Source organism: Halictus rubicundus, chromosome 8 (genome assembly GCF_050948215.1).
Source record: "Halictus rubicundus isolate RS-2024b chromosome 8, iyHalRubi1_principal, whole genome shotgun sequence".
Classification (NCBI taxonomy): Eukaryota; Metazoa; Arthropoda; class Insecta; order Hymenoptera; family Halictidae; genus Halictus; species Halictus rubicundus.
Window position 1 is genome coordinate 5,622,392 of NC_135156.1, and position 27,274 is coordinate 5,649,665.

Here is a 27,274-nt window from a genome sequence, read left to right on the forward strand (position 1 = left end):
CAGAAACGAATTCCATATTCAAAACTAGGTCAGGAATGTAGAATAAAATTTCATTTTATTCCTTAATTAATTTAAGATTTTATAATAAGTTGAACATTAAGAGAATTTGTTTTCCGAATATTAAACCGGTAGAAGATCTCTATCTAAATTATAGAAATCTGCTAAAATCAGCACGGGTAGTCACGATAAAACGAGTAACACGAGTAAGGAGAGTGACGTGCTGCATAGAAGACAGATTTTATCTCAGAGATAGTACTTGTGGCCAGATGTAAGATTCTGGAACCTTTTCAGATCAATAAGACGAATTATAACATATAACAATCTCTGTTTTGCTATAGTTCAGAGAGATTATAATTCCAATTAAAAGATTTGGAAACAAATCTTCCACCACAATTTTATTATTGATTTTGTACCTTATTCTGATGCACAGTATTGCTACCTGAAACAATTCCCATCTGTTGATAAATTCTGTTTCCTATTAAATTAGCTGATAGACTGTTTCCATATAATTAAATTGTATATTATAGATTTATTTCTTCGTGCAAAATTGCATCTTTCTGATTTGTATCGCCGGTTATAAGACACACCGTAGAGTATATGCTAATATAAATTCAATAATGTTGTATTAATAATCTTATAAGTATATAATAAATGGAAATAATACATATGCTGATTTAAATCACAATTACGTCTGTTCAAAACTGAATTCAGATGCAATCGATATGATAATTATTCGTTTCAATTATAGTGAAATAGCATCTGATCACATGCTATACGATGGTTTGAAATTCATAAATGAATACATGATTAATGCGTTATTGATTTTATGCAACCAATGCAGAAACGACGTAAGAAGACACATTAGGACATGCTAATCAGAATCCATGGGCTGACTTTAGATTCTTTATAACAGTTATGGAAAATAATGCTTCTCTTAAAATATTTTAATCCTAAATCTTCCTGTTCTTATCGGTTTAAAAAATAATCTCTTCGTTTCTGTTTTTTTTCACTTTTTTTCAATTTTCACTTTCTTTTTTCATCTTTTCGCATATTAATTTGTACGATACTTTCTTTATTGTACCTGACATATTCCTTTTCCGTCAATACATTTCTTATCTTATTATATGCCTTCTCCAATTTTTGTTCGCTGGGCTTGAGTTTTTCCTTGGGCCAATTAATAATCTGAAAGTGTCCCATCATTTGCTTCATTTCTCTTTTCTCGAAATTATCCTTTTTCTATTTCTTCCTCTTTTCTCCTTTGATGTTTTCTTTCTAGATCTTTAAATTGTTGAAGAGTACAATCTGACAACTGTATTTATTACTACCACCATGGTTAATTGGTCTGTACGTGCTCCGTCTTTTGTTGTGAATTTTTTAACCTTCTTTCTTAGCTGTGGTTCAGATATTGCACAGTCAATTACTGAATTTCCCTTATTTCCAAGATACATGAACTCACCTTCTTCATCTTCTGCTTAATTTTCATGTAGAATGTCCTATCCATTCTCCTCTGGCATGTCTAAAACTATTCATACTTGTGAGCTTTTAATCTTATCTTTTGTCTTTCTTCAATGTGCCTTTTTCCTCTTTCTTCTTTCCCCGGTGATATAGAGCCTTCCACTTCAGCTTTCGCATTAAAGTCAACCCCAATTACCAGTTTATCATTTCGTGCTTTTCTTTGTTATACTTTCCAAACTTTTCGTTGTTACCTTCCCAGCTTTAAATAAACCATTATTATTCTTAATTACACACTTCAATTTTTCTTCTCAATTTCTTTTTAATTTTGTTGACTCATTTACACCATAAGGAAGAATGAAAATGTCCACTCAGTTTTTATTTTTCCACATTTCATATTTGTCTCTTGTTTTCTCGACATATTCGTTGCTTTGCCTATAGCAGTGTTATCTTATCCACGTTATGCGACTTCATTTTTTTCCGTGTATGACAGAACTTCCTCCTTCTCTCTGTTTCCCTATTTAAGAGGAAATATACATATTTACACTTCCATTTTCCTCAGAACATCGTTTGAATTTTTCTATTGTTTCCGGATTTCTATTTTACTTTTCCACGTCTTTTACGATCTTTTAACATCGAACATACCGAGCCGTAAAAGTAACTGGTACATATTTATTCAAAAGCATCTTTATAAATTCAATAATTGTACAATAAGAAAACCTGGATTCGACCATTTTAACTGGTAGTGGTAGGTTTGGCCTTACAATAGCAATAAAACTGTATCCTACGCATGTTCATCACGGTTACGCGTTTGTTAGTTTTTCTTCTATTTACAATATCTTTTGAATTTTCGTGGCTAGAGTCTGCCCACGTCATTGATCCATTATGTTTTCCTGTTCTGTTCTAGTTTTCCCGTTATATAGCGGTCTTATACGTTTCTGTTTCATCGATAAACTTTGTAGTTCGATTTTTATTGAACCATCACTTTTTTATCGAATCTTTGAATGCTATGTTTCCATTTTCTTATGCTTCTTTTTATATATGTTCGCTTTCGTCATCTGCATATCCCTGTTTCTATATTTTGCATTTCACTTTGAATCCAATGTTATTCGTTTAATATTGTAAATCAATATTTTTTAACACCGACATATCGCATAAACTAATATTGTAAGTAGTAAATAATAATTGTTTCAACGCCTTACTTTCATTTGCTTGTAGGAAAGTTACGAAAATGTGTACGTATCATAAAATAAAATAAAATTTAAACTAAACCAATAAATATGATTGCGTTTTCGTTTTTGAAATTTAATTCTAAATAAAATGCAATAAATCATGAAGCTATTGATACTTTCGTAAATAAAACTCATTGCGTATACTTCCCGTATCTGCCTATGGTTTGTTTTTATGTTCCCATGCCGTGTCTTTGGTACTAATCTTATTTGAATCTGGAATTTGGCAGCCGAGAGTTTTATTCAGATTTTAAATCTACACGAAACAGATTTACGGCGAGAAATAAAATGGAGAATCTTACATCGAATCAATACGAGAAAGGCGAGAGAACAGTAGAAATATTCCGAATATATATTCTCTTCATAGATTTCACGATAGGATTCGAAAAGCACTCTCATCCGCGGAAAAAGCACTCTTGGAGCCTGGTAACTTTGCCAAATGTTCCTTTCGGTGCCTGGAAATCACGGCGATTGTTTTCTTCCGCTACTTCCGAATGTTTCCGAAGCATTTTCGCATTTTCCTGTCCTTCTGTTAAGCGAATGTACGTGAAAAAGCCGATGTTTAAATCAATTTTCAAAGGAAATAAGTCTTTTATTTTGGTTTGTACGACTCTAAGAAAAACTGGTGCTTTGTGTGTTTTTTGCAATAATAAATTTATATAAATTTATCAAATTGTAAATAATAATAAATTTTATAAAATTTTATTTTAAATTGTGTGCACAAATGTTTGAGTACATCACTGTGAAAATTGCGACTCCTTTTAATCTCTTATTCCTTGCTCTGTGACCTAACAGGTGAAATACGCATTTCGAAATGGAGATTAAAGCTTTAATGCAGTGCATAAAAATAGACGAGATTGGATGAAAAGCTTTTCGTTTGAAAATAACGGGAGCATTTTTAAGCGATCGTATACGTATTTGGCTTTGTTTTTTATTTTTCGTGATTGTATAAATTGCAGAGAATGGACCAACAATATGGAAATGCATTGCCGAGAAATAAAGATGATTCCAAATAAAGGGAGCAGTGGAAACTATTTTGAAAGCATGAGTGATTGATGCAGCTAACCACCACGAAAGAAGCCACGTAACCCACACGATTCATAAATCACTGGGTCTGTGATTTTGGCGTTTCATCCTCAACGTACGCCGAATATCGAAATTTATATTGAGCGAAAATATTTCATTGAGGTTATCGTAAATAAATTCTTTGACATTTTTTAAATAATTTTAATTTTTAATTTTTTTTTTCGATTTTTATTCGTTCATTAATTTAGTATTTACGTTAGCAATTGTTCGGTTTTGTTGTTCGTCGCAATTGTCATGTTTCACGAGCCGCGTATAGTTATTGATTCCCGAAACGCGTAGCGCGAGCTGCATGATCTCGCAAATGTTCGATTCTAGCTTGTCCAAAGCCGACAACGCGTTGTTGTTCCCTTCGATGTCAAACAGTCCAAGATTACGCAGAATCGTGTGCCAATAATAAACCGACATTCTCGAACATGATATCGGAACGTTTAAACGTTTGTGTTTGCACGACAATACTGCCACCCACCACTGAGAACTGTTTAAATACTGGGATATTTGCTGCCATTGTGAACTACCCCTCTGTGAACAATTGATTCGTTAAAAATGAACCTTCGTTGAGAACGTCGATATATCAAATTCTTTTACTTCTTATTGATTCGTGCAGTTGATTTTCTGTGGTTAACTATTTCAGACATTATCGATTACTATTTGCTAACACGTTGACACTGCCACACGAGTGCTCATAAAAGTCATACAATATTATTCATAGCAATTTTAATCGTGGACATAATCTAAAAATTTTGTTTAGAATTGTTATATAAGAAAAGCATTTTAAACATTCGTTTGGTTCAACACAATGATTGAAAATTGTATTAATAGGATTCCTACCGTATAGTGTTATACCACAAACGAATTATTATTGTGCAAACGAATTTTTGCTTGCATTTTCATTTTATTGGATGCGTTCAAAATGGACGAAAATACGAGTAATTTCGATTTTTCTAATGTTCTCTACACATTTGCTAGAATTAAAATTTAGTCTTTCTGCAATCTGCAGAAATAGATATCAAATGAAGCATTCAAAAAATTGGGTTAACCTATCGTTGGTAAATGTATCGAAAAAAAAAAGGAAATTCGACTGATATCATTTGTTGACCAATATTCTTGAATATTTGCCAACGCCGCTGTACTCATACTCATCTCGATTCATGTCATGTTTGTCCAATTGAATTTTCAATTTCCTCTTGCAATCTAGTTTCTCGTTAATACGTATAATTATTTGTTTTACCTGCTTACAATTTCAAGTAGTTCTTTGGTAAAATATAATTTTAAAAATTCAGCGGCTAGAAATCTTATCATAATGATTCCACAGAAATAGATGTTTTATTAAACGAAGCAGATAAGTTCGTATAGAATCTTGATTTTTAAACATGAGATAACTTCGTACTTTGAGCCCAGAGTTAACAATTTACTTAAGCCAGAAACTTATTAGTAATGGGCTTTTTAATGTCTAACAAGCTTGCTTGTAAAAGAACCTCAATATCTTTCTTTTAAATAATAATTTCAGAAGTGGTTTCATTATACTAGTTCTAAAAAATTGGATGTATTATCGATGGAGCTGCTTTCGTTTTTGAACAATTTATCGAGAAATTCTCATCCCTGGATCTTTGATTTTGAAAAGGCTATTAGTGAATTGCCGGTAAGTAAAGCGTTAAAATAATTTCGATATGCACACCGAGAGAGACTGGGACAATTCGAAATAATAATTTCGAGTGCTCCGCCCAGCGTATTAAATAATTTCTGGAGACTTAGGCAGGTGCCGACATAATTAACGAGGGATTCATAACCGTTAAATACGAAGCGTCGAGGGTAGAGTGTATTTAGACGCGCAAGACGTCGTCATTCAGCTGATTTACCAAAAGCAAGCCTCTGATGCGGCTGGCTCGTGAAACGATGTACCTGTTGAGTGGTCTCCAGAGGCTTATTAGGTACACGTTAACGGAACGTGCATTTGCGGTTCCTGGCAGAAAGGAGCGGCGATTAATTTCGGTTTGACTTAGGTACGAAAGCAAAATTTACACCGCGATGAATCTTGCACCGTTTGCGAAAGTCAGCCAACTTTCGCGGTTTCCGATACCGTGTTCTGGCAACGGAACCAGGACAGATTTCTCGGGTGCCGCCTGCACGCATACATCTAACCGGGGGAATAATTCATTGCGGATAATGTTCGACAAATTTGATCAAGAATAAGTGAGCCGTTTATTTTGAAGCTGGCCTAACTCCACTTATACTTCAATTGAGATATTTAAGTGTTTGTGTTTCAATAAAATTAAAAATATACGTATAGGATACCAATGTGTCATGCTGGTTAAGTGTATCAAAAAGAGTTAAGTTTACAGTTCCTATTCAAATAATAGCAATTATTAAGTGAATAATATGTGTTTTCTTACCAAAACTGGAGTTAAGCCACTTCCAAAGTTAAAAACCAGATTAGTTATAAAATTTGGAAGAGCCCAAGTCCATTCGACATAATTTAAAATGCTTCAAATTGAAAAAACAATACTCAATTCACTTTATATATCTTTACAACACTTCAGAAACACAATTTATGCAGTTCAGGACATTTTCTAACTACATAAATTACATAACAAAGTGCTCCGGTAGTATGTATGTCCTTGTATTTCGCTGTTGTAATTCGTCTTATATTTTTATAAAGTGGTGTCAATACAATATTTTCGAACTTTCTTGGTCTACCACGACGTGGTAATAAATCCAGGATTTTAAACTTTGAATTCTCATCCATTGATATCTTATAGAAAATTTTATATGGTTCATCTCCCAAAAAACGCATCCAGTATATATTTTTAACCAATTTATTGTTTCTCCGTTAGATTTCTTTACCCTTTTAAAAATAGAGTCCGAAGGACATTATCAATAATGGATTGGGCTTAGGCCACTTTCAAAGTGATGGTTTTAATTACTGAACTAACTGCGAAAACTTATGTGTCCAAAATTATCGTATATACTCTGAATATACTTAACCGCAAATGTTGTTTATGACAGCTAACTTGAAGTTCTACACGTAATTACGGGCAACAAAAAGTAATTGGCAAATGGACTTAGGCCACTTTTAAAACAAACGGCTCAAGTAATAAGTCGACTCCGGATTTCGTTCGCTTATCGAGATTTCAGTTTTTTTCGAGTATGATGAAATTGTTAATGTAAAGGAATTTTTCCAGTTTTGTAGTTCACAAAATAACATTGAAAAATTTGTATCTCCTGATCCTCTTATTTGTCTAGCACGATTTTTAACGTGCATCTCTTCTCGCGAGATGCGAACAATAATGTATTAAGAGAATTCGTTTTTCTTATTATCAACAACTAATTTCACTTTCACGTTTAAGCGTTTGCTGCAGCTCCGATACAAAGAGAAATTGTCGCAGAAGTTGCGAACAATCGCGAAGGGATTTGCAACTGTTCGTGAATTTGGGAAGGCTACAGGCGCATTGAGATACCCTCTTAATAATTCAGTATTCCCCCTGTAAACCTCCTCCTGAAGAAATTTATGTACATAGGCAATGACAACGTTCATTTGCTCCACAGTCGTTCAAAGCCTAGCGAGCAAGATCAACAACAATGGAGTGGATTCGAGTCTCGCTACAGAAACAGGAGTACCAAAGAAAATCTATCCGCGACTATTCCAACCTCTCGTTTTGTCAGCATACTACCATATCGAACGTATCGCGTACACTACCATGTTTTCACGTGTAAGGATATCTTCCATTGTAATCTCTGTTGCAATGTATGCATAGGCTAGTCTCAAGAGCTTCGACCGTGTCATATCCCCTTTCACGAATAATTTTCTGTCCGCACAGAATCGAATTCGCCCACGTCGCTTCTATTTTTAGGCACAATTTTGCTTCTACTATATTCGTCCTTACAAAAATGGTAATTTGAATATTTTCCGAAGAAGCCCCCCTCTTGCAGAGGAGTTTCGTTTTTGTTTTTATTCGAGGGCCGGTCTATATTATCGCATTCAGTCCCCTGATTCCGATTCAGCATGTTTTCGTCCTCGTTCGGTAAATCTTTCGAATCTCCTGCCAACTTTTTCGGCAAATCTTTTGAATCACCTACCAACTTTTTCGGCAAGTCTTTTGAATCTCGTTCCAACTTTTTCGGTAAATCTTTTGAATCTCCCTCCACCTTTTAACTTTTTAAGTATATGAACTCGATTCTTGAATTCTTTGAAGGCACTACCTTGTTAATTCAGAATACAACATGTTTATCAAAGCGTTTCCAATTTTTACTCATCCTTATTTCTATTTTGATAATGGTTGATTACTGTTACGCTTCGAACTCTTTACAATTAATACACGGTCGCAATAGTATTTGATAACTTGTTGTTGTTAAAAATTATTTCTTTATGTATCATTCAGAGAATGTGTGCAATTTTGAATTTATCTCAAACACAAATATATTTATGACAAAAAAATGAATAAATAAAAAGTGAAAATTGATGAAATAGTATATTCGGTGGTATTAAGAACATTTATTCTAAATATAAAATGTTAAGTATTAGTCAAGTGCTTTGATAGTAAAATGTCAAAAAACTGGAATAGCGGTTAATCGATTTGCATTGTGAACGACTATTGAGGCATTACTGCGTGCCTTGAACACCCTATACACTACGGATATTTTTCAATGCTGTACATATTTCAGACATGCCCAAGTACGGTCTCAGCGAATAGGAGCTGCATTTGAGGCTCGTGAGCTCCGTGAAGAGCCAAAACCATAAACGCGTGGAGACAGTGGTATTGTGTGAGTTAGGTTTACAAAGGGTGTGGGAGGGTATCTGGTTGAGTAGGGCTCGCACAGCAACGACATTCGTGACAGCGCCTCACTCACAGATTACCCCACCACGAGAGTATACCTCTTGGGGAGTGTGACTTTCTTAGCGTGACGTTCTCGGCTCCCTACTCGCCGAATCTAACTGGTACGGCTACTGAGGTGGAAATGTCTTTCCTATTTCATTGAAAATATTTTAATGCAGCTGCCATACCCTTGGTAAAATAAACAAAATTTATCTCTCAAAACGACTAGGTTGTTGCATATGAAATGTCCGATATTTAACAGCAAAGTTAAGCGAACATGATCATTTATAAATAATACGATGTGTTAAATAAAAATTACCTAATAAAAATTAGTACAAGACAATGTATTAAGGGGCCGGTCTCCGTAGATTCGCGATAAGGTAGAGTGACTACATTACCGTCAAAGAATGGTTTCACGTGTTTCAAGTTTACGTCCTTAAATAAGAATATTTCGTCGCTGGTAAAGGGCTCATTCGCAAGAGGAAGATTCAATCTAGTGCGCGCTGGTCAGGAGCTGCCGAGATTATGCAGATATTTGGTAATATAAGCGTTCGAAGTAGGCCAAAAATTGACGATGTGCATGCCGTGGAATCCAAGCATTTTTATGCCATTGGATGAGTTTTCTGGATGAAATCGAGAGCAGCGCGCACTAGAAAATATCTCCAGCTACAAATTGAGCTATAATTTGTCTTGATTCTGTTGCGAAATAAAGGCGAAAACTTGAAGCACGTTTCTGGCGTCAGAATTCATAATATCGATAATACAGAGAAAAAAATGTGACAAGTTTAGTCACAGACTCAAGACCCGTCGGATCAAGACCAAGACGGATCTTAAGTCTATGTCTGAAGGCTGTGAATGGAAATTATTAAATAAAAAGTCACGTGACTACCCCGGTTCATTAAAAGTAATATTTAACAGGGATACCCCGTATAATATGTGGGGAATACCTCAGAGATTTTTAGACTGAATACCTACTGATGAATGAACTGTCGTAAGGGCTGTGTGAGCATCAGAAGGAGAAACAGATGAAAGGCTGAAATGAAAAACGAGAAAGATAGGTAGCATACGAAGAACTGGCGAGAACGCGGCAAAACTCGGCGAAAGTGGCGAAGCAATAAATCTAGAGGTGCGCGCGCGAGGGTTTATGAGGACCTGATCCGCAAATGTGTGCAGTGGTTAACTAGACGAGCGAAACCTAGGCAAGGCAAACTGGAAAAGTAGAGAAACTAGAAAACTAGAAAACTAGAGAACAGGAAACGGCATCGAGAAAAAAGTACGTTTAGCAAAAACTTTTCGCAAAAAGCATTTGATCGAACAAATTGAATTTCTGTGACATATAATACCGCTACAATGATTTTTACGTATAAACAGAATGTTGTTATAACAGTTTACTTTGGCATTAAACGCACCAAATACCTGTAATTGGTAAATGAAACATTGCCTTATAAAAATGGCAACATGGAATTAATTTTGTTTCTTTATGATTTATAGTAGATACTTAAATAAAGAAATTGTCACTTTTCATGAATGCATTTTTATAGTTTCAATAATTTTAAAATAAAGAATCGAGCATTTGACCGTGGTAAGTTTAGTGTTAATTGAAAATATTTACAAATTGTATGCAGAGTATTCAATTGAGTTTTTATAAGAAATTAATTAAGCAGAATTTTATAAATAATTCTGAATAAAATTTTCATGCAATGGGACTTTAATCGTTTCCAAATGCTGAAGAGACATTTAGCGATATCTTTCTGATCCAAAATATTAATTGTTTCAATATTTCATCCAAACGCTTGGCAATCCTTCATAATTTTCGCACATCATTATTTTGCATTTGTTAGAAGATCATTTATTACATCGTCGGTATCTTTTACGAATATCGACAACGCTTCTACTTCGTTTCTTTAATATATGTACGTATAACATTATTTCCGCTTTGACCGCATGCATGAATAATTCCATCAACTTTCACGTTCACGATTTTGATCGAACACTTTCTGTCATGACCAGTACCGGGAAAAATTTAAGAAAATGTCGGAGAAAACTCGAACGAAAGCTTGACTACGCTCGGGAAGATAAATGACTGTGAAATAGAAGTATGAAAAAGTGAAAGCTGTGAGAAACAGAAATTGAAGAAATTTAAGGGAAAGAATCCTGCAGGAATATTATAACACACAAAGCTGACAGAATTTTACAAGCAATACTTTTCTATTCGGTAGAGTGTGGTCGCAATGAGTTCTTCAAGGAAATTTATTATTTTTGAAATTTTCTTGAAAATCAGATTCGACTTTTTCTGTAGAACACGTTACTTTTGATAAAATTTTGTTTCATTTTCATTTTCCCTCTACATAATACTTGAACATTTTAATTTCCTATTTCAATTTATTTTTGTCCGATGTACTTGGCAACCGGCACAAGTCCGATCTACACTTTCAGTATTAAATTTGATAATTATTATTAGACACTGAACATTTGTGAATCTTCCATAACAAAGAGTAAAAGTAAGTAGGTCGGTCGATAGTTCTGTCCGATCGGACAATGCTATTTCGACGTGGAATTCATTAGCTCGATTTATCTCGATCTGCAGCCTCTGCCAGTGCTATTTCCGACAGGTTACTTCCTCTTCGTGCGACGATGCATGTCCTGTTCTTCATACATAAATAGACACTTTGCAAACTTGCTTAATATGATAAAGTTGACAACAGCGATGTTGCAACGGAAAACTGCGAGTACAACGTACGCAAGGTCAACAACGTAGCACGTTTATCATTATTTCGTTTTTCATAAATAGAAATAAATAGAAAATAGAGAAGAAGCAAATAGAAAATAAAGTTGCCATAACAGTAAAAAAACATTTATGAACAATTTCTAATTAATATTTCCTATAGAAAGAACCAAAGTCAATTTTATTTCACTGTTCAAATGTGTATGTATAATGTATTCACATATAAACGAGAAGAAAGTCAAGGCTATAAAATGTTTGTCTTTTTAATTGCGAGATTCGAAAAATCCCTTCAGCATTCTGTACAATTGACGCCCGTTCTTTTAGGATTAATCATAAAAATAAATTGTTTACTTTAAGAAGTTTACATCGCGTAACTGTTCATTTTCATCAGGAATACTCGAAGAGCTTTGGTAAACGTGTGATAAAAATATCACTAAAAGTAAAGAAATGTTTATATGGCATTGGTAGTTGACATACGGACACTTTGTGCCGGATCACTTTGAAGTCTCAACGGACAAAGTGTGGTTGCCCGAAGTGTCACTTGTCGACCGATCTCTAAAAATGGAAGAATGTAAAAATCGAGACATCTAAGATAGTGCTGTCCAAGATTTTTGATGTGATATCACAAAAATAAAATATAAGAAAACACAATCCAATAGTAAAATCTACCAACATACCAAAATAAAGAAAGGGTCGGATAAAACTTCTATACCTAAATAAAAGTTATTTATCCAAGTTCTAACTTTTACATACTTTGCTTTTGTGTATTTTGTATTTTATGAAGCAAATAATCAAAAATGAAAGAGACCATTAAAATCATATTGTATACTTAAGACAAAACGTGTAAAATACAAATGTACCGTATAAAGTGTCTATAATTATATTATCAAATATATATATAGTGAAATTGTCAATAAACGTTGACATATCAAGCTTATAACGATAATAGATTTCGAAGATTGTGCTGCTAATAAGATAAGCATCTTCGCCATGTTATTCTTCCTTTCGGAATACACAATTTTCGAAACTCGATCGACCCATCGAATGCAATTTGTCGTTCGACGTTGAAACTAAGAGTAAAACTGATAGGAACAGGCTACGGAGGGAAAACCGATAACGACTTTTCGAGAATTCTCCTCGTAAATGGATTTTACGCTTTTGATCACAATTTACAGTTACAGATACTGTTGCGCGTAAAAGAACGTCTGCAAGAGTATGCCTTTCACGTATATGTTACATAAAACACTATTCAATGAAATAATCGCTTCTTGTACTTTTCTATAAAATTGATTATAAATGGGACTATAAAATGCCACATTATTTAGTTGCAAAACTTTTCTGTGCTTAGAAGAAAAGGAGGATATAATAATAATCTTAATAAAATAGTGATCTAGTTCTGTACATTTGAATTTAATTTTTTCACTGATTTAGTAGCAAGAAATGAAAAAGAAGAAAGGTTTACTGGTCCTGCGTCATTAGTCAACAGTTTCTTATCCTTGGAATAGGCATCTGACAAATTACACGAAACGAATAATGGGTGTGACAGTGGTAAATGGGACTTCGCCATTTTAAACTTCAACAGTCGAACAAGAGCTTACGCTTCAATATCTAAATTTAAATTTTTACGATTTACTTTATTTCTTCATTTGACTAGCTGCTTTCAGTAGGTTTAGTGTTGAATAAACTGTTTTGAAAAAATGTTTTGGTTCATAAGCTTTTCATAAAGAAGTAGAACCTTCAGAACGCTGCTCAGCGGAATGACCTTGACAACATATTGCAAAATCGATACAGCCACTGTTTTGGTGAATATTTACCAAATGTTGCTATAGGTCTTCTAATTGTATAGGTCAACGACCCGTTGTGCACAAGTCCACGTGCACGAATCAGATTAGATCGTAAGCACCTGGTGGGGTGGCGTCTAGGACTGAGGTTGTAGGGAATTCTGGTAGGAAAAGCTCGCTCGCTCGTAGACTGTGAGCTTCGGACCCTTAGCTTCATTATGTATGTATGTATAATCCGTGTTACGTTATTTGCCTTGGTAATTCTACTCGGTCGATATTCCACCATTTTTCTTTCGAGCGAATTAATAAACTCGCTTTATTCATCCAGCGAGCTCTGTCATTCACTGTTGTATACATAATCGGAACTAGAGAAAAGTACCTTTGTCGGAAGACAAGTGGCTTCCGTTTCATTCCGATGAATGCATTTGGACCCCGCAGTTCTTATTTCGATTCACCCGTGCAACTTTTATCGAACGGTTTGTTCGTATGCAATGAACTGGTCAATCGGCTGTTGTTCTTTTTCAACCCGAATTTATCACTTTTGCACGTTAGTTATTTCAACTATTTGCCTAATTTATTATACTCTACAACAATCATATTATTTGAAATAGTATAGGATTGAAAATCTGTGATTATAGGCAGTTAAGATTTTAATAAATAGATAATTAAGTCCTAAATAATTGATTACAATATTAGGGGTACCCATAAGTAATCAATTATTTGCAAAGAATTTGTTTTGCATTTAGTTCTGTACCGATCGTTGAAGAGGAAACACGTATTCTTTTACGGTTTTCGGTAAAGCAGCCTGTGTTCAAAATATTGTAAAAAGTATAATTTTTTTTGTACAAGCCAGTAATAAAATGGCGGCGCCCGTACCTTCCGAGGATCGTATTCGTCATTGCATACTTTTTCATTTTCGTAGAAAATCTAAGGAGGCACCTTGAGTCATATTTTGCTTCACGAACCCTGGATTTCTATAAGAGGGGGATTGAAAATTTGCAGGAAAGATGCAAACTGTCCTTGATTAAGAAATTAAGAAATAAAAACTTGAATTTACAACAAAGTTTGTTTTAGATTTCAAAATAACTGATTACTTATGGGCCCCCCTAATAAATAGACACTTTAAATGTTTGTCGTAAATCCGTATTTTTTATTTGAAAGTTTAACGTCCAAAGACCGAAATAAAATTGATCTAAAATTAGACATATAAATTAAATTGGAAAATAGGACTTCAAGCTTCAGCTTTATAGCCCGAAGTGATCTATAATAAACCTAGACTGTAATAGTATTTCTTGATCGAAAGGCTTTAAAAATTTGCATTCTAAAATTGGGCATTTCATGGGAGAGCTATCTAATACTTATCGAGCGGCCACGGTATATTGCAGATACGTTTACGGTTCCCGTTCAGGTGTCGAAAGATTTGATATTTGCCAAACAAAAGAGGCAAACCAGGCTTCGTCGCAGCGACGATTTCTGCGAAAACGTCTCACGAAATTCACGCAACAGACGAAACTTGAGAGCAAGAAGATCGTGAATGCCGGATAGCTCGAAATCAGGTTCGAGGTTCGCAAATAAGGAAGATGAAGATAACCGCAACAGCAGAGGACGTTCTAGAATTATGGGATACGAAACTTCAGTTAGTTGACGTTTGCTTAGAGAGACCGGCAGACGATCGCCTCTACTATAGTCAAATGCTACAAACAAGTTTCGGCGCGGCGCGATGGTCCTCTCCAGGTATAATATAATACAATTTCCCGAGTTGCGCGAAATGTATTATACATCACCAACGTAATGTATTATAACATCCTATATTTCTTCTATTGCGAAACATAGGAGCCAAATGAAAAGTTCTTTTTCGAGCCTTCAGTGGTGTCTTCGCCGAACGACACTTTTCCGCGAAATGCATCAAGTTGGAGCATATCCATTCTGTTCTTATCAGCAAAGAGGGTCGACGGAGGCGATTTTCCGTCCTCCGAAACAAGATTACAAGACGGAAAGGAAGAAATATATACACTCCGTACGTAACAGTCACTTTGTTTGAGAAATTTATATTGGAGCAAGTCTAAAGGAGTATCATTGCATTCGCTTTGCTGTTACGGTTTTACTCTTCCTCGAACTTTTTGCCGTAAATGGAACCAGTGCGCTTTAAAGATTCATCCGACGGGTTGGCTCTCCAGCGTGCGGTCGCCAACAGTCATTGCCAGAAAATTTACCGGCAGGCACGTAGAAGAAGAGATGCTTACGTGTTAAACCTGTTTTAACAGCGGCGGGTCCACAGTACGTTACTGACGGTCGACGAAACTCTCGGTCAAACCTCCAAGGGCATAACAATTGACAAAGGCCTGGATACGTCACAAATCTTTGACCAGTCAAACGGAAATTGTACGATTCAATGTGTACTATTACCTACACACCTCCTCTCTGTGACCATCTGCTGACCCGACTAGCACTTTCTTCTGCTCCGGTTTCTAATCGAAGTAATCGAATTACACTCCGCGACTATACTACAGTAGTATCTGTGTAACGTGTGCCGAACGTGGAAAAGGATAGCGATTGAAAGAGAAAGAGGAATTAAAAGGTGGCAATTTTCGCTAATATCGCACGTTTAACACTTTGAACGCCATACTAGAAACCCCCAAAATTCCATAGTATCAAAGTAAGTTATTTAATGACATAAAAATTGCAAAAAATTAAATGTATGATACTGAGTAATCCTCCAACTTTCTTGCATGTTACAGATTTTAATCAAGTTTAGTACAATGAATATATCAACGCAAAAATTCATTTTAAAACCCGCACAAATAATTCCGTCACCCACATATGGGTGACGCGGCGACGAACGTGTTAATAAGCTTTCTATGGACCGAATTTTTGTTATGAATGTGAAAACATTTATGTAACTTGAAAAAAGTTTAAGTCTTCAATTAAAACTCTCTTCTCGTACTGTTCAGTTCGGCTGTGCAATAAAGATTGTCTTACAGTGCTGTCGAGGTTAACAAGGACTGTCATAAGCTATTTTGATTTGACTTATATTTTTTTAATATAACTTCTAACCTCAACGCTGAGAGATATTCTCACTCCCGGAACATGCATGTTGGCTGTTAAAAAATAATACGAGTCGAATGTTTTACAGAGTTTTATGTTACAAGTATGTTTTATCGAAATTGGAGCTAACCACTTGGCTGGAGCAAATTCGCAGCAGCGTGGTCAAGAAAAAGAACGCTCTTGTTGGGAGCGTCGCCCTCAGTTTTTTGACAGTGTGCGCGTGTACGTGTGGTCGAGTCTACAGCTTACCGGTGAACCCTTTTAGTGCTGACCGAAAAATTAAACTCGAGTGAAAAATGCTGAGTCTTCATAATACTGAAGCGGAATCCATAAATTAGAATAAGATATCGATTCAAATATTAGAATAAGATTTCAACATTCTATTATAGTATGATAATCTATTGGAATAAGATAAGATCCAATTAGTAGATCACATGGTACGTAAGAATAATTGTATTATTTCTCAACTGTTCTGAATAGGTTGGTACAACTACCTATGAAAGTATAATTTAGTTAGATCATTTTGTTGAACACGTTAGCCCATGAAGGGTTAATAATTTTGCCAGGTTTCAGTTACGTTAAAATTATTTTTCTAGAAAATGAAATTTGTTCGTGGACGATGATTAAACGCCTACATATTTACTATGTGAACTGCGTTCACATCGATTCGCTTTCTCCTTCTCTTTCCCTCTCCGTCTCTACCCCCCTCTCTTCTAACTCTTGGTATACATGTCCAGGTAATGTTTGATGGCTCTAACGGTGGGTCAACTATTGAGATGATCGGTTTGATTGGCCCACTTGTTGCAACGCACACAACGCAATTCCTCATCCCTGAGGCCATCGACCCGTGACATCGCGAATGACGTCGGCCCTTTTTGTGTTGACACTCGCGATCATGGAAGCTGTTCTCTCATCATCTCATTGTCGGTGTGATTACTGAACAATCATTCGTTCCACCATTTTTATTATAATAATAAGAAGAAGACATTATAACTATAGAGCCTACCTCACGAAATTATTAAGTTTACAAATTAATTCGTGGCCCTCGTGACAATTGGTTTGATAGGAACTGCTCTGTTCGTTGCGAGAAGGGCTTCGGTGATAATCGTCAGTTTCCAGAGGAACGTCTGTAAACATTTGAAAGTTAAATATTTCTCATATGGGATGAAGTTATTCCAACATTGTCTGTAATATCGAAAAGTTCGATATTTCTTTATTGTTTCGTTTCAAATGTACTGGCGTTATACCTAGTGAATTAACACATATCTAGAAAAAGCAATTTTTTAAATTTCTAATACAAGTCCGTGTAAAAAATTTGTAAAGAGCAACCTTTAGTATTCCCTTCATAATTTCGACAGATCGCAATTTTCTCGAAATTTCTTTGTCACATCATGTGATAAACTATTTGTTCTAACTTTTAGAATCCAAGCGACCCGCTTCCTGATTCCATGATTTCACATATGTTTTAGTGCTTCCCAAAATAATTGTTTGTATGCTCATCTAAAAAGAAGTTTCATGTCGCATAGTGTGGTGGGGATTGCCCCCGATTAAATGTATGTTACTAACATTTAAAAAAACCATTCAGTGCTATAGTTACTAATGCTCGTTTATCGAAATACCAACTTTAAACTTTGTTTCGTCCGTCACAGTAGTTTTAATAAATTGATCTACTAGAAGTAATTGCATTTGTTAGTTTTTAATTAATAGGTGTTCCTAGTGGATAAGCAGAGACTTATATGTGCAATATGCAGGCGTTTTCATATTTCCATATAGCGAAGGGCTGCGTGGTGTGTCATCGTAGTCGCGTGTAGGCCTCGCGAATATCGGCTCGTTTTATGACCCGGTCACGTTGACACAAGCCACTCAACAAGTCAGCGCCTCGCCGTTGTGACGTTAAAGCCGCAACTACACTATACTTTCCCCTAAGGGCCTCTTAAAGGGGATCTTCGCATCGTGCAACAGAAAACTTGTCCCGCGCAGCCCTTATTCTACACGTTTATCGTTTCTCTCTTACGGATCTCTGTGCTTCAACGATACTGTAAAATTCACTATAAAAGTTTTGAGTTATTTCATTGATCACGAGTTGATTTTAAAAAAAGCCGATATTCGCGTCGCTGAGTACGTGAAATCATCGTTACAGTCATTTCCTATAAATTTTTATTCTACTATATAATAGAAAAGAATAGAATAGAAAAATGATTAGCAAAAATACTAATAAACCAGAGCTTCTTTCTTTTAACCTATTAATTAAATGGAGCTTCGTAGAGACTGTCGCAACATTCGATTCCTCCTCTAAAAATGCACAAGTTTCCAGTTTATTTGTTAGCATTCTAGAAAACCTTCTATCGGAATAGATAATCCAATAGATGAAAAGAGATCAAAATGGATAATCTAATAGATTCTTGCACAGTGTGTGCGAACTGAAATAAAATTGAAAGCATTTATTGAGATATAGTTTCCGCGAGTTTTTGCGGAAGTGACCCTACCGTTAATGGAATCAACACGGCGCGGCGCGTCGCGCGTCGTCGGCCATGCACTTTGCATTAAATCCCATAAGCGTGTTATTGTGTTTAGAGGGTAAAGTAAATGTTGCTGTATCGAACGGTCTTTGCTTGCTCACTTGTTTCGAGCTGCCTTGTCCACTTTCCACTCGATTCTATCGCTAGATTGTGTCCACGTCCGTACAAAGACATCATCTGATTGATCGGGTAATATTTAATCAAGTGTTAAACAACTTCACAGAAACGAAATTTCTAGTTAACCTTCTTTGAAACGTTAGTTGCTCATGAACTGAATTTTCATGAATTGAAATAGCCAAAAACAAGTTACCGATGATAATATAGTAACCCAGTGACGGTTATACTCATTCGAACCACAAATATTTCACGGTTTATCTGACCATTGAAAATTAAGTGCTAACATGCTATGTTATGGACAGCATGAACAACTGTATTCAAATAATTTCCACGCATTCTGTTGTTTATTTCATCCTAAATTCTTAGAAAAGGGGTTATGAAATTTTAAGAAATAAATAATCAAATCTACAGCAGAATTTTAAAACACTTCGCTTAATTTTTCAGCCATTTATTGACGTCACGATGTTGACATCAAACGGGTCAACCTCTTGATTGCACATTTGAGTCTCAACGTTGCGTGGCGTTGGTACAATGTGGCACGGACCTGGGCATGAGGAGTTTCGATTTAAAGAATTATTGGTCAAGTTATGGGTTTTCAGAAAGCAGATTGCGCATAATTCTGCCCCTGGTGCGTTTCGCAGAGCAAAGATACTAAATATTGATGACTGAATATTTCCTCAAATCATTTTTCAAATATATTCTAATGTAAGCTTTTCTTGCATACAACACTATACTGCCATCATCTGTTTCTGCAAAGAGGTTAGAGTTAGTATAACTAAATTCTGTTACTTTAATTGAATGATTTGGTTCACAGATATAAGAAATTGTTTGAGAAAATTTATTCGAATTTTACACAAAGTAAAGTTACTTTTTCTATGCTATACCTGAAATAAACATATCAATATACCTACGTAAGCAGAAATAAACCTCCACAGAGGTTGCAGAAGTAAAGAAAAAAAAAAATAGTAAATTGATTGAAATGATTCAGCATTTCAGAACATTATTTTTTACTTTCGTTTGAAACAAAATGCATCCGAGTCTGGTGCCCACAAATAAATGTTTGAGCGATCATGTTCACGACTTTGATCGAATACTTTCTGCTAGACAAGGAACGTATCTCCGCGAAAACGGAAGTTAGCAGGGTGGTGTAATTTACTTATTGACTGACCTTCGCAGAGTCATAGAGCAGTTCAGATTAGATCGGTAGAAGTTGTTGAAGCAATTAGGCTTCAAAAGCGAACTTCGTAAGAACAATTAGTCTGAAATCACAGTTTCGAATTGTCAACTACCCACGACCATTATTAAAGACATCGCTGGATGTGAACGTAGTATTCTAAAGTGATGATTTCTCAAACTTGTAAACGATACAAATTGTAGAATATTCAAAAGCTCAGCAAGTAATTGCCAAACCCGAATACACAGTCAGCTTATAAGCGATGCTTCCATGAAACATGCTCGGTAATATTTTCATGCGGTGTATGCAGTGATACATGTGTGTAGTGTCGCTTAGTGTATGGAAAGAAAAAACGGTCAATGTAATCGAGATCGAAACGCGTGTTGCAATTCTTCCGAAAACGCAAAGTAACGAATCAACTGTTGCTGGTTTTACAAATCGAACCACAGCTAATGATAAAAGAAGTCTAATGACATTCAGTGTCTCTCAATGGTTCGTGTATGATAGTGTCAACAATGTTCAACAAGTTACACGTCCCTCTAACTTTTGTTTTGAGAGAAGTATATCAATATTGGTCGATGGCTATATTGGAGCAGTAGTTAATGCCAATGAATTGCAATCGAGTCTCCAGAACGAGTGAAACACATAAAAAACCTATACGCAACGTAAATAAAGAAAAAATAGAAATCCCGATGATTTTAATTGTTCATAAGATTACGTTGAACAACATTAAAAATCAACATACATTCCAGAACAAATGTTCTAGCACGACAACGTCAACGAAACTTCGACATGTTTGATTGTTTGAAGTGTGTACCATATGTGTCTGTATGTGTGTGTGTGTGTGTATGTGCGCGCTCGCGTGCGTGTGTGTAAGAGTACATTGTCGCGAGATTTAATACCCTGGCAATATGTGTCATGTATAGTGACGCCCTAAGTATTCTAACAATCAGACCCCACGATCAAACGTTCAATCTTTCCATGGAGCTGCTAATGTCAAAGAGCAAGGCGACTGACGAAGCGGATTTTTTTCACCTCGATACAGGAATCGTGATCGAGGCATCTATTGAAACCTTCGATGTATCGCTGTTTCAAGTCGTTCGTCGAAGCGAGGATCCAGATATACAGTACCATTCAATGATTCATATTGTTACTAGAATAAAGTCACCGAAGACTGCTAGAGAATTTATTCTAGGAATAACACGAACCACTGGTGGGCATTGTGTAGCATTCTGATCGAGAATATCTTTGATGAAAACGAGGATGAATTCGAGGCTGACTAATGAATTACTTTCTCTAATAAGATCGGCCGACTTCGTGGAACTTGGATAGTTTTCTAATTCAATGGAAATGAATGTTATATCAAAATAATGGAATGACGTTATCAGGCGTTGTTAGCTCCTAAGAGCAGCTTCGGGCGAGCGAAGGCAACGAATACTCAACGTCTGTCAGTGATTCATTATTACCCGGTAAAATCCCTAGCAGTTCTCGATCTCTACTACAGAAAAGTTGCTAAACAATTTTCCTGTCAAAAATGCTTTCTTCTCATTATCATTTTATCCGTCTCGGGTCTCAGATTTGGATCGAAACATAACATTGCTCGTACAAATTAAAGTAATTTCATCGAATATTTTCACGAAAGAAGTAGGAAGATTCTCTCTTAATTAGATCATGTACTTAGTCGCTCCTGTGTTAGGAACTATTTCTCTATATAGTAATTGCAGAACACCTCTCAGCGATTCGTGTTACTGAGGTGAAGACCCTAAAGGCTCCTAATCTTTACCACGAGAGCATGTATACTATGTAATGTTATTCTGAATACCCAGTTACTAGGAAGATGGTTTCAGTAATTTTTAAGTACCTCGAATAGTTCGCGTGTAATATCGCTTGTTCGAATGTGAATGTCGCTAGATCCATAAGCGGTTCATGTTGGAACTGAGACAAAGCCCTTAGTGTAAGTCTGGGTAACTCGTTCACACCGAAGCAAGAACACTCTCACCGTCGATTGTTCTGGAAGAAAGCCAGGAGTAATCACACAACAGCTACATACAAGATAGACGGACAACCAGTTTATTTAATCTTGCAATTTCTCTAAACATTTTGAAGGTTATCCTCTCTGAACTCAATCAATCGACGGGTGGCAAACAAAGAAGATCAAAAAATCATTAAGCGCCTCGCGACAAAACTATAAGACATATAAGAAGATGAATAAAAACTGTATTCTAGTAAGAATTTGCTTCTTCCTTTATTTCTAATGTTATTTTTCACATCATACAGTTGCTGACACTAGTCTCTTTGGGATCGCGAGCAAATGGAATTTTTCCAAAAGTGAGTTATCAATTATGTGAGTCACTGTGTATTTCATGTAGAATTATTCCGTTCCAGGTTGTACCACCGGTTGCTGACGACCCTGTATATAAACAAAGTTACTCGAAACATCAACCTTCACACACTTCAAAGCGAACAAAACCAGCGAGGCGTTCCCTGAAGCAATAATTTCCGATTTGGACCGGTAATTAAGTGACAGGGAGAATAGTAAGGCTTTAATGTAATATAAGTTCTGAAAGTCCGGAATGTTGCAAATTACTTGCTGAACTCTCTGATCGATCCAAGTGATCTCGCGCACAATTCTTAATCACGCCGTTAACTGCGAGAGGCGCGCGCTTTGATCTCGAACACGCTTTATACAGTTGCCCACAATGGGACCACTAGTTCAGGTTCAGGAGAGTAGGATCATACTGTCGGCTGGCCTTTCGCCAGAATGCGGCAGACACTGTTGCCGGGAGTAATGAGTTGCCCAGACTTGCGCTAGGAGCTCCTAATATCTATCGCGGCGGCTATTAGGCGTTTTATCTCAGTCACAAAACGAGTTATTGAAAGACCCTGGAAAAAAATACTGCCGGAATCTGAACTGTACCGGTTGGCCGGTTCGGCCAAGAGACCCGTGGTTATCTCTCTGCCTAGTAACTACGGTCCTGCTCCTCAAAGCCCAGGTTGTGCAGAATAATTCTAGATTCTCGCAAGAACGACGACATGAGACGTATGTATTCGACGATCTTGTTCAAAGATATGCGAGCCTGTAGGATCGTATCGCGCACACCGCAGAATAATATATAAAAACGAGCTGACCGTACGACATCACGACGACTGTCAATCAAATAACACTGCAGTCCACATCAAGTAACAATATTGAAATATATATATATATAATGTATATATATAGATAATATATAAATATATGACGTGTGACGTCCAAGACCAGCGCATCGCAGGAAACGATTACGGGTATATGTATAAATATATATATGTATATATATATATCAAGGTGGCATTCTCTGATGGAACACAAAGAAAAAAATAAAAGAAATAGAGAACGAAAGTATATAGTAAACCAAGGCGAAAAACTGGGAACGACCGATCATATATGACACGAGCAAAAAGGTTTCAATCTGGCGATTCGTGCTCCTTGCTTGTTACGTGGCACCTTAAAACCGTCATAGGTCCAGGAGCCTAACTTCAAAACACAGGTCTGTACGTCGTATGGAAAGAACTCAACGTCGATGGAGCAGGAGGATTTATATACGGCCGGCGGTTGCCAGACGACCAATCCCGAATAGTAGACCGTGGCCTTGGTCATCAGCGTCACCTCGTAGTTCCCGTCGGCGCTGGAATCACCGAAGAAACGAGCCGAACGTGATCACGATTGGCTCCTCGAGAAGAACAACCGGATGCTGCCATATTGAGACACTCTTACCTTCTATACGTTTCAAGATGATAAAGCGTCCGTTATTGCATCTTCTCGTCCACTAACCATTTCAACGTTTCGTACAATGCTCCTGCTTTTAAACCGTTCATCGTACACCGGGACCCTATCGGTCGGTCCCACCAGGATTTTTGTCAAATTCCGGGGGGTGGGGGGAGGTGAGGGGGGATACACTTATTTTGCACAATATTTCGTTCCAATTCTAGCTTCTGCACTCGATACGTTACATGTCAAATTCAGTATGTTTCACGTGGAAGAATAATTGCTATCTAAGATCATCTGGAAAGATTGGTAACGTAGACCAAGGAACAGTTCCTAACGTTTAAGGAATCAGAAAGAAACAGAAAGAGAGAGAGAGAGAGAGAGAGAGAGAGAGAGAGATTTATTCCTAGAATATTGCAAAGCAATAACGAGTACACTTCTGAAACTAATATTTACTAAGTTATGGACAACTTCTGCTAACATAATAGACGATTGCTTGCCTTCTCCCTTGTTAGGGGACTTATTTCTTTTAAAGATTGAAACGAAATACTCTACGAAATCGCTGGCCCCGCCAGACCTAACAAAAATCCCACACCGATCAAACTATCCTGACTGATTTTCGTTTAAAAAATGGAACTTGGCAGCATCCGACTCCCAACGTAGTTCTCGACACCCATCATCAGTCCCGTTTGATCATGCAATCTCCAGAACACGATCCACCGAGTTCCGAAATCCACACGACGAGCCGATCGTTCTTTTTTTTTTTTTTTGTTTAGTCTAGCCTTACTATCTAGGTGGATCGTCCCCGACGCATCACGATCTGTCTCGATCCGCGTCGAGGAGGACCCGGTATGTCTGTTGGCAGGGAACTTAGCGGCTACCATGCAAGTTTACCTTGAAGCCGTCATAGGTCCACGAACCGAACTTGAGGACACAGGTCTGCTCGTCGAATGGGAAGTACTCCACGTCGATCTCACAGGATGACTTATAAATGGCGGGAGGCTTCCACTCGACCAATCCTTGATGGTAGATGGTGGCCTTCGTGGCCAAGGTCACCTCGAAGTTGCCGTCCGCGCTGCGAGCGAGCACATTAGTGGTTCTGGGCGCTGCGGCGGTCGAGCTTACTTTGTATTTCCAATTCGATACCAAGCCGTCATTTGTTTTTCAGTTTCGGTGATTTCTTTTTGGTTTTTGATTTTGTTTTTTTTTTTTTATTTTTTCTTTTTTTGTTTTCTCTTTGAATGAGTCTCAACGATGCCTTTTGGGAAACGAAAGTTGAGGTTTTTTGCGAAGGTTGGTACGTGTTTCGCGAGCTTTTAGGATCCGGAGTACCATTACCGACGAATTTCCGAAAAACCACGAAACTCGAAGACTGTACACGTTAATATTGAAGTTTGAAATACTTTTGTTTTGGCTCTGTAACCATTTGTTTGCTATCAAACTGCCATTACTATAAATTGCTTGGATATGTTGGGGAGGCTCTTATTTCGATCCTAATGTCGACATACTTGAAGTTGTCCACTTATGGTATTTTAGTAATCAATATTTAACGCGAGAATGTGGTAGTGTTTGAGTTCTATTAAATGGTTTATGACTGGATTAATAAAACCAAACATACTCGTCTAACAAAAATGATAAAGATATATTATACAATTCAGATTATCACGTTGTATTAGCATAATGCAACGGTTGAATAATTGAAATCATTTTGTGATCAAAAAAGTTGAAATGAGCGCAGTTGAAAAAAATTATGATGACCTACGAAAGTAGAGTCTTCGAGCTTTAAAATTAGTGCAAATTTATTGTTTCACTATTTTTTTAACGACATTGTCACAGTTCTAATATTGACAATTTTTCAAGAATCGGAAATTTATTGTTCAAATACTTTTGGATTCACTGTACATATAGGTAAGTATATGGAAATATAAAATGAAATATCAAAGATCATGCTGCAACGAATAACACGTAATGAAATAAAATATAACTATAGTGTAATCGAAATTGGAACCGAGACATATTTTTAATGCAAAACAGTAGGTATACAAAACGTTGTATCTCCTAATATACATATGTATGATACATTCATTGTTCGCGGAATTATTATGCGCAGCTCTTGGAATACAGAACAAAAATGGAAAAAAATGTCATTTAATAAACTGTATGTTTTTCAGGGAATTGATTTCTCCCGCACGCCGAATCATTTAAATTGGAGATTTAACTAATATATCACGTTGAGCGTAGCGCAGCATATCAGCAGAGAATTGATATGTTTTTAATAAAAATGAATCTATATGTTACTGGCACAGCAGGATTCCTATTATCAATATGGACACGTATTATTCCAGATAAGTATTAATCCTGAATATTGCTTCATTTCGTGCTTTCCATAAAGTAATACAATTTAATCAATATCTGTGATTACTATTTGTTTCGTCAAATCATAGAGTGCAGACTTCTCAAATAATACAAAATCGCCGAATAAGGTTTCATTTACATTATGTTTAAACACTAGAGTATATTAATAGAGATTAATTAATCGTCGAACGTGATTTAATGATCCATTGTACAACTGGTACAGGATCACATTGGAAGAGTGACAATAATGGCATGTTTATGTAACACAACTATTAAAGAGGGTATAACAATCTGGATACTGTGGATGTACGAATACTTGCATACTTGGAAATTATTTACAAGAATAAAAAATATTCACTAACTTAAGTATTTGGAATGTTTCAACTAACTGTTTTCATCACAGTTCAAATATCGACAATTCTTTGAGAATCGGAATTTTCCCTTTTTTACGTTGCACGCTTTAACATAAATAATTCTTACACGGGTTTCTAACGCATTTTACTTTTTTAACATGATGCTTCAAGTACATTTTATTGACTCGTAAGCTGTTTTTTAAGCACGTTTTACTTATTTCGACACGGCTGTTAGCATGTTTTCCAGAGTGTAAACTGAAAACCAGATGTACAGCATAAAAAAACTAATTTTGTTTTTCATACCTCGTTAAACTTTTGCAGCGGAATAAAGTTATGGTTGCTCTACGAAGGCCCTTACAATGTTACCCTAGCATACAAAGAAACATTTTCGCGAAATATGAAATATACCAGAATTATTTTAGCTGATAAATTTAAGCGAATAGAATAAGTAACCAGAATGAAATTTTTATATTTAAATCGTTATTTTATTGTCTAGTTCAAAGTTCACGATTTCTTTTTGTTTTTTTTTATTTTTGTGAAATTCAGGTAAAATCCTCAATTCGGTTGCCTAAAGCAGTCTTGCAATTCATGCGAATAAACACTGTGCTTCGTTCGACGTTTCATTCTACGAACAGTCATTGGTCGATGCAATGCATGCATCTCGCGAAAATCTGTGAATGCAACGGCGTTTTATTTTTGGCACGTGAAAGGTGTATCGGTAATTTTCATATCGCCGAATTAACCTATTAATCTTGGAGCTTGTTAAAATTGTCAGAATAATTTATCGTACTTTAGGAGCAAATGTAATAGGTGAATGCATACGCGAGAGATTTATTTTAAAAGAAATGTACAATATTTATTTATTCCTATCATGTCTAAAAA

At 36.2% G+C, this 27,274-nt stretch overlaps 1 protein-coding gene across 1 annotated transcript in view; it reads right to left on the reverse strand.

Moving 5' to 3' along the window:
- The window catches only part of Nachralpha4 (nicotinic acetylcholine receptor alpha4), a 192,867-nt gene that overhangs the window by 47,596 nt on the left and 117,997 nt on the right, over window positions 1-27,274 (reverse strand). The window contains exon 5 of the mRNA XM_076792275.1: window positions 24,579-24,759. Coding sequence (XP_076648390.1) covers window positions 24,579-24,759 — 181 coding nt within the window. The remainder of the gene's footprint in view (window positions 1-24,578; window positions 24,760-27,274) is intronic.